Genomic DNA, 16,590 nt, shown 5'->3' with positions numbered 1-16,590 from the left:
CTCTCCCCACAGCGATCCGCAACGCCCCTACCCAAGGACACAATGAGAGAGCCAGAGAAGCACTATGTCTGAGAAAAAAGCAGCAGTCAGACAAAGATATCGATTACATTTTCTATGAGGCACACACATAATAACTGACACACATAATAACTTGTTATAGGCGTGAATGATGCTCTATATTGTCCACATCCCAACGGTGTTCTATTGGATTCAGATCCGGTGACTTGGGAAGGCCACTGAAGAACGCTGAACTCATTGTCATGTTCGTGAAAACTGTTTTTGAGACGACTTCTGCTTCGTGACATGGTGCATTATCATGCTGGAAGTAGCCATAAGGAGATGGGTACATTGTGGCCATGAAGGGATGCACATGGTCAGCAACAATACTCAAATAGGCCGTGGCATTCAAGATAGTATTCATATTATTGGTATTAACAGGCCCAAAGTGTGCCAAGAAAATATTCCCCACACCATTACACCACCTGAATGAATAAGTAGGTGTACAGGTGTTCCTAATAAAGTGTTCAGTTAGTGTATATGAACTGTATGCTCTAAGGACAGTGTTACCCAGAGGTAAACAGGGTCAGTTTTCTCCTCAACACTGCTACTTTTTGCTGTAACTTTCCAATGATATGCTTCGGAGACCACTGACTGCACACCACAATGGTACTTCATATTATCCAACCCAATGACTCTCACATCATGCATTCTTCTGTCTTTTCTATTAAAATGTGGCTCTGTACATAAAGGATGTGGGCAGAGATTGGGCATGCCCACATTTTGAGAGCCCCCCCCCCCCCTTTTTTTTTTGGGACTTTCAAATGTTTACGTTGATAGGCTCCCAGGTTCTGGGAATCTTTGCAAGCGATGAAAAAATGCAAACGCACCAAACGAAACCCTCCTCCTCCTCCTCTCCATGGCGCAATTACTCCACATCACCGCAACAACTTAAGAGACCCTAGGTTTGGCGCTGGGTCCCGAATGCTAAATGATAACAGCAGTCTCTCAGTGTCTGGTTACACATCACCCTCAGAGTGGCCCCTCCAGTTAGTAGCGTGTGTGCCGTTGTTGATCCAGAGACCATGGTTAACGTTAGCCGCGATGCCCCCCCCCCCTCCATTATGTCCTCTGGCTGCCTTGCTAGAAGCCCCAGCGCGGCCCCACCCTGCTTTTGTCAGCTTCATCACTCAGGCCAAACGGTTGTTTTTTTAGTTTTTTTTAATTAGAAATCTCTGGTTACCAGCGGGGACACCTTGGTCGCCTGGTCGCAGCTCGTTGTCAAAAGCAATGAGCTTTTTTGGAACAAATCAAAGCGGAGGTGCATGCCAATGAAACGTTGACCTTTCGGCGCATGCTGTTTTGTTTTTGTTCTGCCGTTTCTGTGTTGCAACGTTAGCTTCCAACTGTGGGTCATTTGTCAGTGTAACATTATACTCTGTGTGCCTGTGAAAACTTAGGCAAAGTGGTCCATGATATCTGGGACAAAGGTGTTTTGATGTGGATGTTGTGTGTGTGTGTATAGTAGCTTGATAGGTGAGTACACAGTTAACATTGCTGGTCCTGTTTAAAAGGTTTCTTCGCTACTTCTATCGTATTTTATATATGTTCAAGCTATCAACAAAGTACTCAAGGCTTATCATAGGCTGACCGTAAGACCTATTAAAGACACATTACCGTGCCAGCCAAGCTACACTATTGACTTCTGAGTACACAACACACAGTACACTGTTGACATGACCAAAAAAGTTCCTCCTTTTTAAATGCCCTCTCCTCTCCCCACAGGAAGTGTTTGACCGGCTGTATCTCATCTACACTGTGGGCTACTCCATCTCCCTGGGATCACTTATGGTGGCTGTGGTCATCTTGGGATATTTCCGGTGAGTTTCTGTTCTCGCTGGAAATCTTTCCCTTTAACAAAAACCCCTCGGATGGGAATTTTACAGGCCAGGTTTTTTAGTTGTGATCATGGTAGAAAAGAGAACAACAAGACAACCAGGTTTAATATTTGATAAATATTAGGCTACATTCGATTTGCTCGAGCCACAACATTGCTCTCAGTCTATTAAGACATATTTTTCTCCACCTGTGTGATAAGGGTGAAGATAAGATCCCTGTGCAGTAGATAATGGACCATTATGCCAGGATAACAGACACTTGGAACACTTTAGTGCGTAACTCGATAGCTTGTTCTAACCCAGGAGACGACATCGATGTTTGTTTTGAAAGTGGTTTACATGGTGGGGGCGGCTGGGGCTCAGGAGGTAGAGCCGGCGTCTATTGATCGCAGGGTCAGTAGTTGGATCTCCTGCTGGCCACATGTCGAGGTGTCCTTGGGCAAGACACTGAACCCTGGCGCCGTGCATGGTAGCTTGGTGTGTGAATTTGTGTGTGAATGGGTGAATGAGAGGCCATTGTAAAGGCGCCATATAAGTGCAGTCCATTTACCATTTACATGGTGGAGCATAACAGTTTGTGTAAAGGTGCATAGCCACAAGAAGAAGTGAGTTTGTGTCCAATTTGTGTCTTTAATTTGTTTATCTTAAGCAAATGACTGGTGTATAGACGTTCTTGCAAATATGTTGAATTATTTCCCATTACATATTAAATTCAATATGTAAGCTTGTTAAAATCCAAAATGTTGTATTCTAATGATTCTTAAGTCCTGACGAAACACAACTAGTGCATGCGTAATCAATATGTAAACTGTATTGGAGGTGTTAATGAATATGTAAGGTGTATTAGATGTGTTAATTAATCTGTATGGTGTATTGGAGGTGTTAATAAGGAATATGTATGGTGTATTAGAGGTGTTAGCAGGTGAAGTGAAAGGGAAAAGGCATTAATCCATTACAATGAAAAGAAAAGAGGAGACATGTTTTTTTCTGTTCATGGAACATAGCAAAACCATTCTGATTGATCTAACAGTGTGGTTTCCTCTTATCTGCAATTGATTGAATTAGGGAGCTTCCTGGTGAAACAGAACCAAACATCCAGTCCACAGCCTGATGTCATGCTACGCTAGTAGCCTCCACATGGACATGTACAACAAGAGAACCAAGCATGCAAGCATGCCTTCTTACCATGTTGTCCCTTTAGCCTTTTACATGTGCGTTTGACTTTTAAAAGGATTAGAGATGCCTGCCTTTGAGCCGGATGCCTCCAGGCCAGCATTAAAACACGCAGTCTTGTCGACATTTATATGCTTTGTCTCTCTCCTACTCTATGTATTAGATGTCAGGCATCAGAGATCCCTATGAGATCCCTGGGTACGTTCCTGTAATTCTGAAATGACTCCCAAGCCATCTTGAGTCTGACTGAATAATTGACCTTGACCAAGATTGAATTCATGTCGTACTGAATGGTTTCATTTTTCTCTTACTTAATGAATGCGAGGAAACCCTCCCCATTAGTGGCTCATTTAGTTTTAGTGGGAGGGGGAGTATGGAGAGTTGGTGCGAAGGCGTTGTTTACCAACGCTCCGCTTGACGTGACTTAGGTCCGGGCGAGCGCTCGGGAGAGGGAGCAAGCCACGCTTAAGCGAGCCCTAGAACTGGCACCGGATAACTACGGGCCAAATGAGTGTAATAAGATGCCCCATGGGGCCTCCGCTGACGTTCCAGCAGCCGTGTTCAGCAGCGCTCCAGCCGTGTCTCCCCCCCTTCCACATGTCAGCTTTTAAGGCCCTCAGACACGGGTGTTTGGTAATGTTTTCTAGGGGAGGACGAGGTGAGGGGATACTTCACATTAGAAGCTGTGTTCCTTCTACTGTGCACACGGGACCTGTTCAGGGAATTAGTTTTTTCCTCTCCCTCAACTTCCAAATCAGTATTTCTCCCCAAAGGACGTGTCGTCAAACAGACAGCTTTTTCTACTGAGCATGCCTGCCGAGGCTAGTCACTGGCAGAATAACGAGTGAAATAATGATTGATGGCGATTGGCTGCCTTAAATGAGTCCTCTTATTGCCAAAAGAATTCGGCGATTAGGGTGTACAGTATCCTAAACGAAATAGGCTTTTATAATGAAAACAATGCGTTGATGTGTATTAAAGAGCGGAAATAGTTGCCATGGTATTGGATTGGTTGACGCCTTAATTGTTATGAGAGAATGCCATTCTATCTGTGTGATGTCATCACTTTGACGAGACAGCAAGCCCACTCCCAAAGTTGGAGAACGGAAGAAAAAAAAACTCTCCATTTGAGTTGTTCAGAAAGGATGTTTTAGAAGATTGTGACAGATAAACTTTAGCTTGTCTGGGAGGGAGTTCACATGCTCTGGGATCTGCTCTGAACACATGCTTGCAATTTTGTTTTTACAGCGCACTTTGAGCCCTGCAATTCAATATTTGTGCTTTTCAAGCTCCTAAATCTCAAGAATGTGTTAGAGTCAGCGCGGAATTCAGCTGGCTCTAATTAGGATGAGTATTGTTCACGAGTGTGAAAATACTCACTACACACACGCACACACACACACACACACACACACACACACACACACACATAGACGTGTGCACTCACACAAAGACTCACATGCACACACACACACACAGAATTAAACAAACAAACATGTGTACACTCGCACAAAGATGCACATGCACATTTGTACACACACACACACACACACACACACACACACACACACACACACACACACACACATACAGTGGGGAAAATAAGTATTTCACCCCCTGCTGATTTTGTGAGTTTACCCCCTTACAAAGAAATTAACAGTCTATAATTTTAACAGTGATTTTTAAATAAATCTTCAGTGATTAAAACCTAAAATATTGAAATGGAACACCATTCTGTTTCGTTTACAAAAAATATTTATTTTATCACTAAAGCTTCTGTAGAAAACAGTTAGCGGACATTACTTTATTCTCCTACAGTTTTGACTTTTAGTCCAGCTTGTGTGCGTGCGTGCGTGCGTGCGTGCGTGCGTGCGTGCGTGCAGCTACAATTCTTCCTTTTTCTCATGTTGTCTCTCTCCACCTGTCTCCCCTCCAGGCGGTTACATTGTACCAGGAACTACATCCACATGCACCTGTTTGTGTCCTTCATGCTACGAGGCATCAGCATCTTTGTGAAGGATGTGGTCTTGTACTCGGGCTCGGCCTTGGAGGACATGGAGCGGGTCAGTGTGGAGGACCTCAAGTCCATCACAGAGGCTCCGCCGGCCAGCAAAACCCAATTTGTAAGTACACTCTGTGTAAATGATACGTTACACATTTGGAACGGCATGCCTCGTATAGCCTCCTGCAGCTGCAGTTTAATTACACTAGCGAAGCTGCACGTTTCTCCACAGCTGCTCCGTTAGCTTGGGAAGGACTGTAAGTGTAGTTACTGTCAGGAAGTGTTGTGTCGAAACATTCAGAGTTCATTTAATTTTGAATGACGATAGCGTATGTCAGCCAGACATACACATACACATCACAGAGAGCAGGCGGCAATGTCACTCGCCAACTTGTCCTTTGACGAGAAATAAATGTTCTAATTAATTTGCCCATCGGGACAAACACTTTCAGCTTTCATGAGCAATCTGTGTAATGTACATGTTATGATTCTTCAATCTGTTCTCACATCAACAGTGATCTGTTCTCGCATCAACAGTGATCTGTCGGCATTCAGTACGTTAGATCTCCATCCTCCTCCTTCTCTTTCTGAACTGAACTCCGTCATAGAAACTCTCAACAGGCTTAATCAACGCTACTGCTGCTCTACTCGGCCAAAAGATTTTCTATTTTACTCAATAAAGTCAGATTATAAAATTGAAGAGGACCAGAGGTTGAGAAAAGGCTAAGAAGATAAGTCTCAAAGCTATTATCCTTAGTTAGAGTAAGCTTGGCCAGACCAAACACTGGGCACCTAGATCAAAGTGCTGGTTGGATACCAAGGCATAAAGGTCGGCTTCCCTTGAGGTATACACCAGCTGAATCGACAGGGATCCCTTATAGTTTGCACACATTCTATCAGCACCCTGGGTTTGAACCATGTGGCATATTAATTGGATTAGGGGAAATCCCGCTGTGAACCAACCATGAGTTGAGCCTAGAGTCATGGACATGTTGCAATTTTTGGGGGGGTATTTACAGTAACGCGCAGAGATTCACATCACATTTGATGGTATCGCTTAACTAATATTAATACTGAGTTTAATTGATAAGAATTTACTGATAAAGGCTGAAATACATTACAAGTTGTTGATTCATGTTTTTTTTTTTTAAAGTTATTATAAAATATTATCAATCTGTCATAACACGGAGTAGATCGAGAACTTTAAAGTGTTTTTTGGTCCAGTCACCTGTAAAATCTATCACTTACACTGAAAAGTGAATTGTAGAGATTCATAGAACGAGAGAGAGATAGATCAGATGCTTTTGCTCTCAAGTTGCTTTATTATTCTTAAAAGGAAACTTTTTTTCACATTTTGAATCGACATTTTCATTCTGACAGACAAATGCTGGAAGAATGCACCATCCAAAATGCATCAATATGTGACAGGGTCTGGTGAGCTTTCAAATGCGATCATGCGTGTCATGCATTGAAATCTGAAAATAGATGAAGAAGAATATCTTCAATATATATCTATTTTCAGATTTCATGAGCATTTGAAATGCATGATCATTTGAAAGCTCACCAGACCTTGTCACATATTGATCCATTTAGCACGGTACATTTTTGCTTATTTGAATGTCGGCACCCCTCAAACCAAACACTGTGAATGCTCTGAATCACGTTGGTATCTAGGTAGGAGCTAAGAAAGAACATGGATATGAACATCTAACTGCATGTTTAGCATCACAACATGCTACATGATTCAACATGCTAAAAACACATAACTACACATAATTAGATGATCACACAGTCCTTGCTTCTGAACACGTCCTAAAACGTAAGTTTGTTACCCTGTAGCCTACTGCAGACTATACAATGAATCCAATTCACAATTTATAAGTATTTAGTGATCCTAAAACTGTTTTTTGTTATATCGAGTGGGCTCTTCAACACTTCAACTTTTATAATATGCAACAACAAAAACGGAAAACACGTTTAAAAGAAGCTTTTTGGTCATTGAGAATTGCCGACATCAGGACCTTTTCATGACCGTCACATATCATGAACGTTTGATTTCTGTGTGTCATCTTGTCTTAGATTGGCTGCAAAGTGGCTGTGACTCTGTTCCTGTACTTCTTGGCCACCAATTACTACTGGATCCTAGTGGAGGGCCTCTATCTCCACAGCCTCATCTTCATGACCTTCTTCTCCGACAGGAAGTATCTCTGGGGATTCACTCTGATTGGATGGGGTACGTTTCTTTTTCTTTCTTTTTTTTTCACTGATTTATTCCCATACAATCAACTAGTCAGTCAAGTTGGAATTTGGTATGTTTGCTCTAGGCACGAGGTCTAGGCACAGGGTCAGCCATATTCGGCGCCCCTGGAGACATTTGTTTGACACTATGCATGTGTTTGAAACAAGTTTGACACTAGGCTAACTGACGTAAGATACTGTATCATAGGTAGAGATTAGGATAACAAAATAAAATAATCAATGTGTTAATGCAAATATTATGCATATTATGTGTCAAATGTTTTTCAAAAACCTTTTCATTAGATTCCATAGAAAATTGATTTCCAATAGATTTTCCGTTTTTGGGTGGATCTGTTATATCTTCAAACTCCAAAACTGGAATGTTCAAGTCATTTATACTGACTAAAGCAAAAGTACAAAACCAATGACTAACACGTCATATGTAGGCCTATTGTAGCTATACAATATTATTATTATATATTTGAGTTGGCAGTAAGGCTTAGAACCATTGAGGTTGGCAGTAGAACCATTACGGTGTCGTGTCAGGACAAAGGAAAACATGACTCATGCTTTTGTGTCAAAACCATCATAATCCTAATTTGAGAGTTACAGAAACATAGGCTTCACAGTGCCTGCATTGTACACACTGTGCGTATGCATTATGGTAGCACAGCGCATACAATGTGGATGCCGTGTTGCTCAATTTTCTCTGCAAGGATCTATTATAAGGACAATATTCTTAAATATTATTAGGACATTATCACATACTTTTAGTGTGGCAGCTCCCACTCTCTGAAACTTTCTACCTGCGGCGATCTGCAACAACACCTTTAAAACGGCCCTCAAGTCCCATCTGTTTGCCAAAGCCTTCAGCCCCTAGTTCTGCTGTTGTTTTTGATTGTCTGACTGTTTGTCTGACTGTTTTTGTTACTTTCTGTTTCTCTGTAAAGTGACCTTGGGTCCCCTGAAAGGCGCTATATACATTTACTTATATACATTTACATTTATTATTATTATTTGAATTGAATGATTTTGTTGGATTATTGTTTGTGTGATTGTAGACTATTTTATTATTATTATGTTATATAAAGTAATTCAAGCGATATTGTTTTGCAGGGGTCCCAGCTATGTTTGTGACAGTTTGGGCAAGTGTTCGAGCTACATTGGCAGACACAGAGTAAGTGACTGACTGTACTGTATGATGTTATGCAAGCTCTTTTACCCAGTAACATAATGAAGTGTAATAGCATTTACCCACTTTTTACCCTTTCTTAATGTTGGAATTCACACTCATCATTTTACCGTCAAGCATTTACCCACCTTTTGTATGTTCCACTCCTGCTCCTAGCCCAAGCCCAAGTCTGAACAGTCAAACAGATATACAAGTACACCCACAAACACTTACATTTATCTGACTTCCTCCTATCTAAATGTCCTGTTCATCCTTCGCAGGTGCTGGGATCTAAGTGCAGGCAATATGAAATGGATAGTTCAAGTGCCCATTCTCACAGCAATAGTCGTGAGTAAACATTTTATTTTCCACCCAGTTCAACCCAAACGTTGTAAACATTTCCCAGTCTACTGTGTGTTGATGTATGCTCTGCATCGGTGGTTTTTATTAGGCCTGTTTGTATGTCCTGGTTGTTTGTTGTGTTGTAATTACAGTGTGATCAACTGAATGATGATGTCATGTCTGTGTTGTAATTACAGTGTGATCAACTGAATGATGATGTCAATTGTGTCATGTCTTCCCTCTAGGTTAATTTTATGCTGTTCCTGAATATAATCAGAGTGTTGGCAACTAAACTAAGAGAAACCAATGCTGGCAGATGTGATACGAGGCAACAGTACAGGTAAGGCAAGTCCATGAGATAAAACTCAACCTTCCAACCATGACTGTCATGAAAATTGTAGTCGATGTATTTAACGGGATGTCCCACTGAAAACGCAACCTGACATTTTGATCCATTCCTTGGCTGTGGTTAAGATTTTTTGTGATGTTTAGTTTCCCTTTACTGAGATACTTAACAGCCATATATTGTTGAGTTACACATGAATGTTTAAGGTAGGAAATATTGAAGGTGGTCTTTGTAGCAGGAACAGTTTTGAACATTGGCTCTGCTTCATAGAAAACTGCTGAAGTCCACGCTGGTCCTGATGCCACTCTTCGGTGTCCACTACATTGTGTTCATGGCCATGCCTTACACAGAGGTGACTGGGGTTCCCTGGCAGATCCAGATGCACTATGAGATGCTGTTCAACTCCTTCCAGGTACAGTATGTCATGACTGTTTGACGTGGGGCTTTACTCATTGTCTTGTCAGCCAGCAATTGAGCATGTGGAATACACTGTACTAGAGTCAAATAGGCCAGATCAACGTTGGCCAACCCTGCTTCTGGACACCTATAGGATGGTGTATGCATTTTTATTTCTACACAACCCTAAGACACCTGGGGCCCTATTATGCACTTCTTAACTTGCCGTCTTAAGTCTTAATTAAGACGCACCGCCAGGTTAAGACCTACCGCCACCCTTATTATGCGCTTCATACGCGCTACTGCTATTATGCCGGTGTCGATAGGCGCCCACACATAAGACGTAATACTCCCGTGCATATATTACTCATTGTGGGAGTGTTCATATGTTAATGAAGTGCACTAGGCGCCCCTGCTATTATGCGATCTGACTTTGCTCCTAGCGCTAAGAAGTGGTTTGAAAAGTTCTTAAGTTTAGACTTCATGCACGTTTTGAAACACGAGCGCGCCTCCGCGGTTTGCGCATGCATGTGGGCACACATGAACACGCACGTGGCTCCACGGCAAGACGTCAATTACGGTCACAGTATAAATGCTTTATTTCAGAAGGGAGAGGCAGAGAAGCGCGCTGACCTCCTTCTTAGGACTTCCATAATAGCATAGCGCTAATGACTCAACGCAGCCGGTTCTTAAAGGGAATGGCACCTGGCACGCTGATTGGGTTGATTGAGAAGACGCCCAAAACACACCCATGACTAATTTCTTTGCTTAGCGCCGGGTTTTAGGCGCCCACTACCGCACGCATAATAGCAAAGTGGCCTTGACCACGCCTCCACGTCTTAAGTTTAGATCTACCGCCTCGTCTTATTGCTTAAGACTTATGAAGTGCATAATAGGGCCCCTGATGTTCTAATACAATTGTTTTTAAACAATCTTGATTAGCTGACTCTGGTGTGTTAGTGTAGGCCTAAAACAACATACTCAGCGTCTTTGAGCCCCGGAAAAGCACTATATAAATAAAATGTATTATTATTATTATTAGTAGTAGTAGTAGTAGTAGTAGTAGTAGTAGTAGTAGTAGTAGTAGTAGTAGTAGTAGTAGTAGTAGTAGTAGTAGTAGTAGTAGTAGTAGTAGTAGTAGTAGTAGTAGTAGTAGTAGTAGTAGTAGTAGTAGTAGTAGTAGTAGTAGTAGTAGTAGTAGTAGTAGTAGTAGTAGTAGTAGTAGTAGTAGTAGTAGTAGTAGTAGTAGTAGTAGTAGTAGTAGTAGTAGTAGTAGTAGTAGTAGTAGTAGTAGTAGTAGTAGTAGTAGTAGTAGTAGTAGTAGTAGTAGTAGTAGTAGTAGTAGTAGTAGTAGTAGTAGTAGTAGTAGTAGTAGTAGTAGTAGTAGTAGTAGTAGTAGTAGTAGTAGTAGTAGTAGTAGTAGTAGTAGTAGTAGTAGTAGTAGTAGTAGTAGTAGTAGTAGTAGTAGTAGTAGTAGTAGTAGTAGTAGTAGTAGTAGTAGTAGTAGTAGTAGTAGTAGTAGTAGTAGTAGTAGTAGTAGTAGTAGTAGTAGTAGTAGTAGTAGTAGTAGTAGTAGTAGTAGTAGTAGTAGTAGTAGTAGTAGTAGTAGTAGTAGTAGTAGTAGTAGTAGTAGTAGTAGTAGTAGTAGTAGTAGTAGTAGTAGTAGTAGTAGTAGTAGTAGTAGTAGTAGTAGTAGTAGTAGTAGTAGTAGTAGTAGTAGTAGTAGTATTATTATACTGACATAATCTAAAAAAAATTGCCTGTCCACCTCAAATCATTCTGCTCAAGGCCACTACAAGACAGTAGCAGTGCATCTAGTCTGGCTGTACACATAATTAGGTTTTGAGTTGAGATTAAACTGTGAGGAATATCAGAGAGAGCTGATAGCTGCCTGGTACAATCATCTAGTCTCACTATACAGCTCTGGTCCAAACATCAGCGTTAGAAGGGTAAATAACGTGGAGTCATTGGGGTTTTCATATCAACATTTACCTATTCATACACCAGATGAAGTTTAGTATATCTACATTTACCTATTCATAGACCAGATGAAGTTTAGTACAGTAGCAATCATTTGACACATTTGTGTTTCTCTTTTTCAGGGATTCTTTGTGGCAATTATATATTGTTTCTGCAATGGAGAGGTAAGAACTTACTTGGTTAACATCTTTACCTGCTGTCTGTGAGGGTTTTTGTGTGGTAATCCCATCAAAGATGATTGACAAATGTGATTACAGAGAGCGACATTTGGTCTTGATGTATACCATATCGGTTTAGTGCAGGCATAGCATTCACACAAGTACTACTGTATACAACGTTTAGCATTATGCATCTTAGCAGATGAGATCCAGTGATTTACTAATTCAATCTATTTTCTTGTGATAATCTTTGTTAAGATTGTGTGATCATATTTGTTTTCCGATGCTTCTTTTTCAGGTCCAAGCAGAGATCAAGAAATCCTGGAGTAGGCGGACACTAGCCCTGGACTTTAAGAGGAAGGCCCGGAGTGGCAGTAACACGTACAGTTATGGGCCGATGGTATCGCACACCAGCGTGACCAACGTCACGGCCCGGGGGCCCCTGGCCCTCCACCTCACCACACGCCTGGGACCCGTCGCCGTCAACGGACACCGGAACCTCCCGGGCTACGTCAAGAACGGCTCCGTCTCGGAGAACTCCGTCCCTTCCTCCGGCCAGGAGCTCCACATTCCCGAGGAGGAGCACTCGAACACTACGCGCTGCTGCGAGGACGAGAAACCCTCGCCCGTGGTGGAGGAGGAGAGGGAGACGGTCATGTGACCTCCCGGTCCAGCAACGACGACGCCACCAACGAGGACGATGTCTGCCAGGGTTCGGCCCCCTGAGACGAGGCACGAGACGGTCATTCTTCTCAGGATGTTTTACGACCACGGCTGCGTTGACATTGCCAGTGTTTTCTGTCCTGTGAATCAAGCCAGGGTTTTGGCGGACAAAGGACAAAGGCTCGTGGCAAAAGGCGGCACCTGAGGTGGAACACCAAAACAATCACCTACTCCATCGTCGAAAACCTTTCCCCCTCTCTGAGACTATTTCTACATGCCATACGGATCATTTTGCAGGCTGAGAACAGACTGGAATTCATATGTCGATGATTCAAAACAGCTTCCACGTTTAAACGTTTTTCAATTCAAGTGCTTTTCGACTGTCCTCCTGGAACCTGAATGTGCGTTTGTAGAGAATCGTTGGAAGGGAAGTTAGTAGTATCTGACTCCATATGTAAAGCCATTAGAACATAATGGGTTGTGTGCACTCCAGATTGAACTAAGAACCGCTGGCTTAATTTGTTTGACTGAAACATAAGCTTACAGAGTCAACAGGTCAGTGATTAGAGCTGTCTACACAAAACAGTAAATCCTCGTTGTGGAATAGCAGGAGTTTACAGCTCTTCTGGGTTATAGGTATGAATGCCTGCAGTAGATTATACCTGATTGAGAAGCTCTCACACTTGTTTCCATAACTTGGAATTCTGGATGTAAATGTAAATAACCTAACCCACTTCAATGTAAAAGGGAGTAAGACTCAGGTAATCCAAGCCTACCATTATAGTGCATCGGTTTTTAGTACAGTATTTTGTTTCATAGCCGTGTAATGGCTAGTGTTAGAGAACGTTCTCAAGTAAGACTTTTTCCCATGATTATCAACTTTTTTGTACAGTTTTTGCTATTTAAAAGAGACTATCCTTGTATTCAACAGTGGAATGGTGATGGAAGTTGACTTTGTCTCGATGATGTTTTTGATGAATGAATTTTGCAGTGATGATGTGATGTCACATTATGTAAGGCCACAATGATGATGTGATGTCACATTATGTAAGGCCACAAAAGGAAGATTGTCTTGGAGACCCACTCTCCATTTCTGGGGTAAAAGGGTCATAGAGATAGTGTCAAGGGAGAATGTTTCGACATGATGCAGTTGTAGCAAACGTCCTTCTTTGAAAAGGGAGACATTCCCTTCCCGGTGCAGGAAACAGTCATGTTTTCCAATGGAATGTTAATTAAATGAGGAATTCCAAGGGAGACTCAAACTCGGTATGAAGGAACTCCAGAAGTGAATAGCAACAACAGGTTTGATACGGTCCAGAGTTATGCTGCTCTTTTTGTATATATGTATACATTTACATAGAAGTCACAATGTTTACAAAGATCATAAATCCATTCTCATAGTGAGCTAAAATAGTATTCATGTTCATAGATAGATATGTATTCTAATTTGACATTGTACAGAGGTTGGAAATAATATGGGATGTGGAATATTTGGTATTATATATGTTATACTGTAATAATAATAATAATAATAATAATAATAATAATAATACAAAATACATTGAAACTGGAGAATATACTGTAGGTAAGGCAAAGCATACTTTACAGTATCTGGAGTGTTGAATGAAGATTTCCATCAAAAGTCTGACAAGCATAATATCCTACTGCTATTACTCTAAACTGTCCACACTCCTGTCACATGTGTCTGTGAAGGTGGCGGTTGACTGACATTTAATGGTATTCAAGCAACAACACTGGGTAACACTTTACATTAAAGTAGCCTTCTGCAGTTGAGAATTAACTGGTGCACCATTCTGGGTAAACAATGTGGAAAATATGGTGTTGTGTTTAGTAAAAGACGGTTTATCAACACAACAACCCTGTAACGTTTAGGTTTGTATAGCAGTTGTTAAAATAGCAGTATATGTTACCTGAGTGCAATATGCATCCTCCTGGCTGCTCCGCAGTCTAAAGGCCAATGCACACGGCGGCGATTTTGTCGCACCGCCGAATTCGATTCCATTGTTTTGAATGCATCTCAATGAGACAATGCACACGGCGTGCTATGCGATATTGTCGCACGACAACATTCGATTCTCCATTCACATTCATTCATTCATTGGTGTGAATTGAGAATCGAATGTTGTCGTACGACAAAATCGCACGCCGTGTGCATTGGCCTTAAGAGGTGGTGTGTGATTTGACTTCTGATCGTATTGTTCTTGTAAGCTCCAACACAACGCTTTTCGGTTTGTAAACAAAATCCTGATTGAACTTCTCTATTACAACATCTACACATTGAACATTCCTCACTTGAGAAACCTTGGTTCTGTTAAGGGCTCTGCACACAGCGTGCGATTTCTGTTGCGCGTCAACGTTCCATTTTGAAGTTTGAATGGAAGTCTATGAGAACATCGCATCGCAATGCACACAGCCCCGCACGGCGAAAATTCGATTCCATTCATAACAACAATGGAAATTATGGAACGTTGATGCGCAACAGAAATCGCACGCTGTGTGCAGAGCCCTTTACTCATAACAAGTATGTGTGTCTTTTAGTGAGTGTCAACATCAACAGTGTAAATCCCAGTATGTAATGTGCATTTCAGTAAAAGCTGGCAGGTATAGTTCATTATGATTTAGTCATAATCCCATATGTCCCTCATCATGATAAGCCATTTTGTGTCAGTCAGGTAATTGAGACATAATTGAGACATAACACATTATTACTACTACTAATTAAACGTATTGTACTAAACATATTATATATAAGTACATGCTTATAATAGGTAATAATGCATTATATCTGTTTGAATTACAACTCATTCCTAATCTCTCAATGTGGTTATTCTCACAGACCTTTTGATTCAATTCCGAGGTTATCCTGTTGGACGATGTCATGGTCATTAGGGATGGTTGGAGCACCTTAAGGTTTATACCAAAGAGTAGAGGCAGGAGTTGCTGACTTACTGAGATCACAGGTGTGTTTTGTGTGACTTGGAGATTACAGGAGATATCTCACAGGAGATATTTAGATAAAGTCTCACTTAACGATACCATCCAAAATGGGGGTAAACAGGTGTTGATTAGTCTATTTCACCCACTTAAAGGTGCATTTTGTAACCATCATTCTCCAGGCGGGAACTCAAAACATTACAAACACTTTTTAGCAGAGAAACAGTTGCATTCAATACGTCCCCACCCCCTTGGTTTTTTATAAATAAATGGAGCATTTTTGACCAGAAATTAAAAGTTACAGATTGCAAAGCCAGGCCAGCAAACAACATGCTACTAGTTACATATCTTGGATAGGAGTATAATGTACAGTGAATATGCCAGTCTGATTGGAGTATGATGTACAGTGAATATGCCAGTCTGATTGGAGTATGATGTACAGTGAATATGCCAGTCTGATTGTTACTGTCCAGTGATTCAAGCAGTTTTGACATGTATTTTATATTTGAGCACTTTAGTACCGTATTATATTTCATGTTGATTGTACCATGTAAATTGATTGATTGTGTTTTGGAATTCAGTATGTAAATACACCAAATCTTACAGAGCTAATATTGTACTCTTCTTTTTTGAATTACCTCTCCTGGAAGTATGAAATACACTTTTGACATGTTAATTGTTTTTATTTATCTCATATTAAAATGTAATGGTCCTCAGAGAAATAGAAATTGGTATTTTTATGAATCTGCCTAATGACAGGTACAGTATGTTGCATAGGATACATCATACCTACAGTAGCTGATATCACATCATATTGATATACTGTACTGTAGACAAGTCAATGTAAATGTAAACTTGGATTGAAAATGAAGATGTTTTCCGGTCTCTAATGTTCATTATTGTATTGTGAAAAAAACAATAAATGTGTTATTGTGTGTGTATTACTGTAAATCTATTGTCCATTGAATTTGAAATGGTGCTATTTGCTCACCATCATTATTTACTTTAATCATCTGAAATTATATCTAATATTATATGAAGCTTGTAACTAATCGTGTGCAATCCCATACTTATTCTTTTTTATTTTTTTTATTTTTTACTCTACACATATAAGACAAAGCATTTTAGTTAATATATGCTTTTTATTATTATATACAATAAATATACAAATTTCATTTTTAGAAAAAGTATCCAAAAATTGACACGTAAAAAAAACCAACGTTGATATGAAAAGTTGTTTTTGAGCACAGTTAGTGTTAAGGATCCAATGT

The 16,590-nt window shown here is 40.7% G+C and overlaps 1 protein-coding gene across 1 annotated transcript in view; it reads left to right on the top strand.

Moving 5' to 3' along the window:
- The window catches only part of pth1r (parathyroid hormone 1 receptor), a gene marked incomplete at both ends in the record, with an annotated part of 53,227 nt that extends 40,865 nt beyond the window's left edge, over nucleotides 1-12,362 (top strand). Inside the window, 9 exons of the mRNA XM_080546554.1 lie at nucleotides 1,783-1,877; nucleotides 5,005-5,191; nucleotides 7,150-7,303; nucleotides 8,425-8,485; nucleotides 8,761-8,827; nucleotides 9,067-9,161; nucleotides 9,438-9,579; nucleotides 11,666-11,707; nucleotides 12,000-12,362. Of these exons, the coding sequence (XP_080402680.1) occupies nucleotides 1,783-1,877; nucleotides 5,005-5,191; nucleotides 7,150-7,303; nucleotides 8,425-8,485; nucleotides 8,761-8,827; nucleotides 9,067-9,161; nucleotides 9,438-9,579; nucleotides 11,666-11,707; nucleotides 12,000-12,362 (1,206 nt within the window). The remainder of the gene's footprint in view (nucleotides 1-1,782; nucleotides 1,878-5,004; nucleotides 5,192-7,149; nucleotides 7,304-8,424; nucleotides 8,486-8,760; nucleotides 8,828-9,066; nucleotides 9,162-9,437; nucleotides 9,580-11,665; nucleotides 11,708-11,999) is intronic.
- Nucleotides 12,363-16,590: the final 4,228 nt, after the last annotated feature.

Source organism: Nansenia antarctica, assembly GCF_963989245.1.
Source record: "Nansenia antarctica genome assembly, chromosome: 16".
Taxonomy (NCBI): Eukaryota; Metazoa; Chordata; class Actinopteri; order Argentiniformes; family Microstomatidae; genus Nansenia; species Nansenia antarctica.
This window is presented reverse-complemented; position numbering and strand designations above follow the sequence as displayed.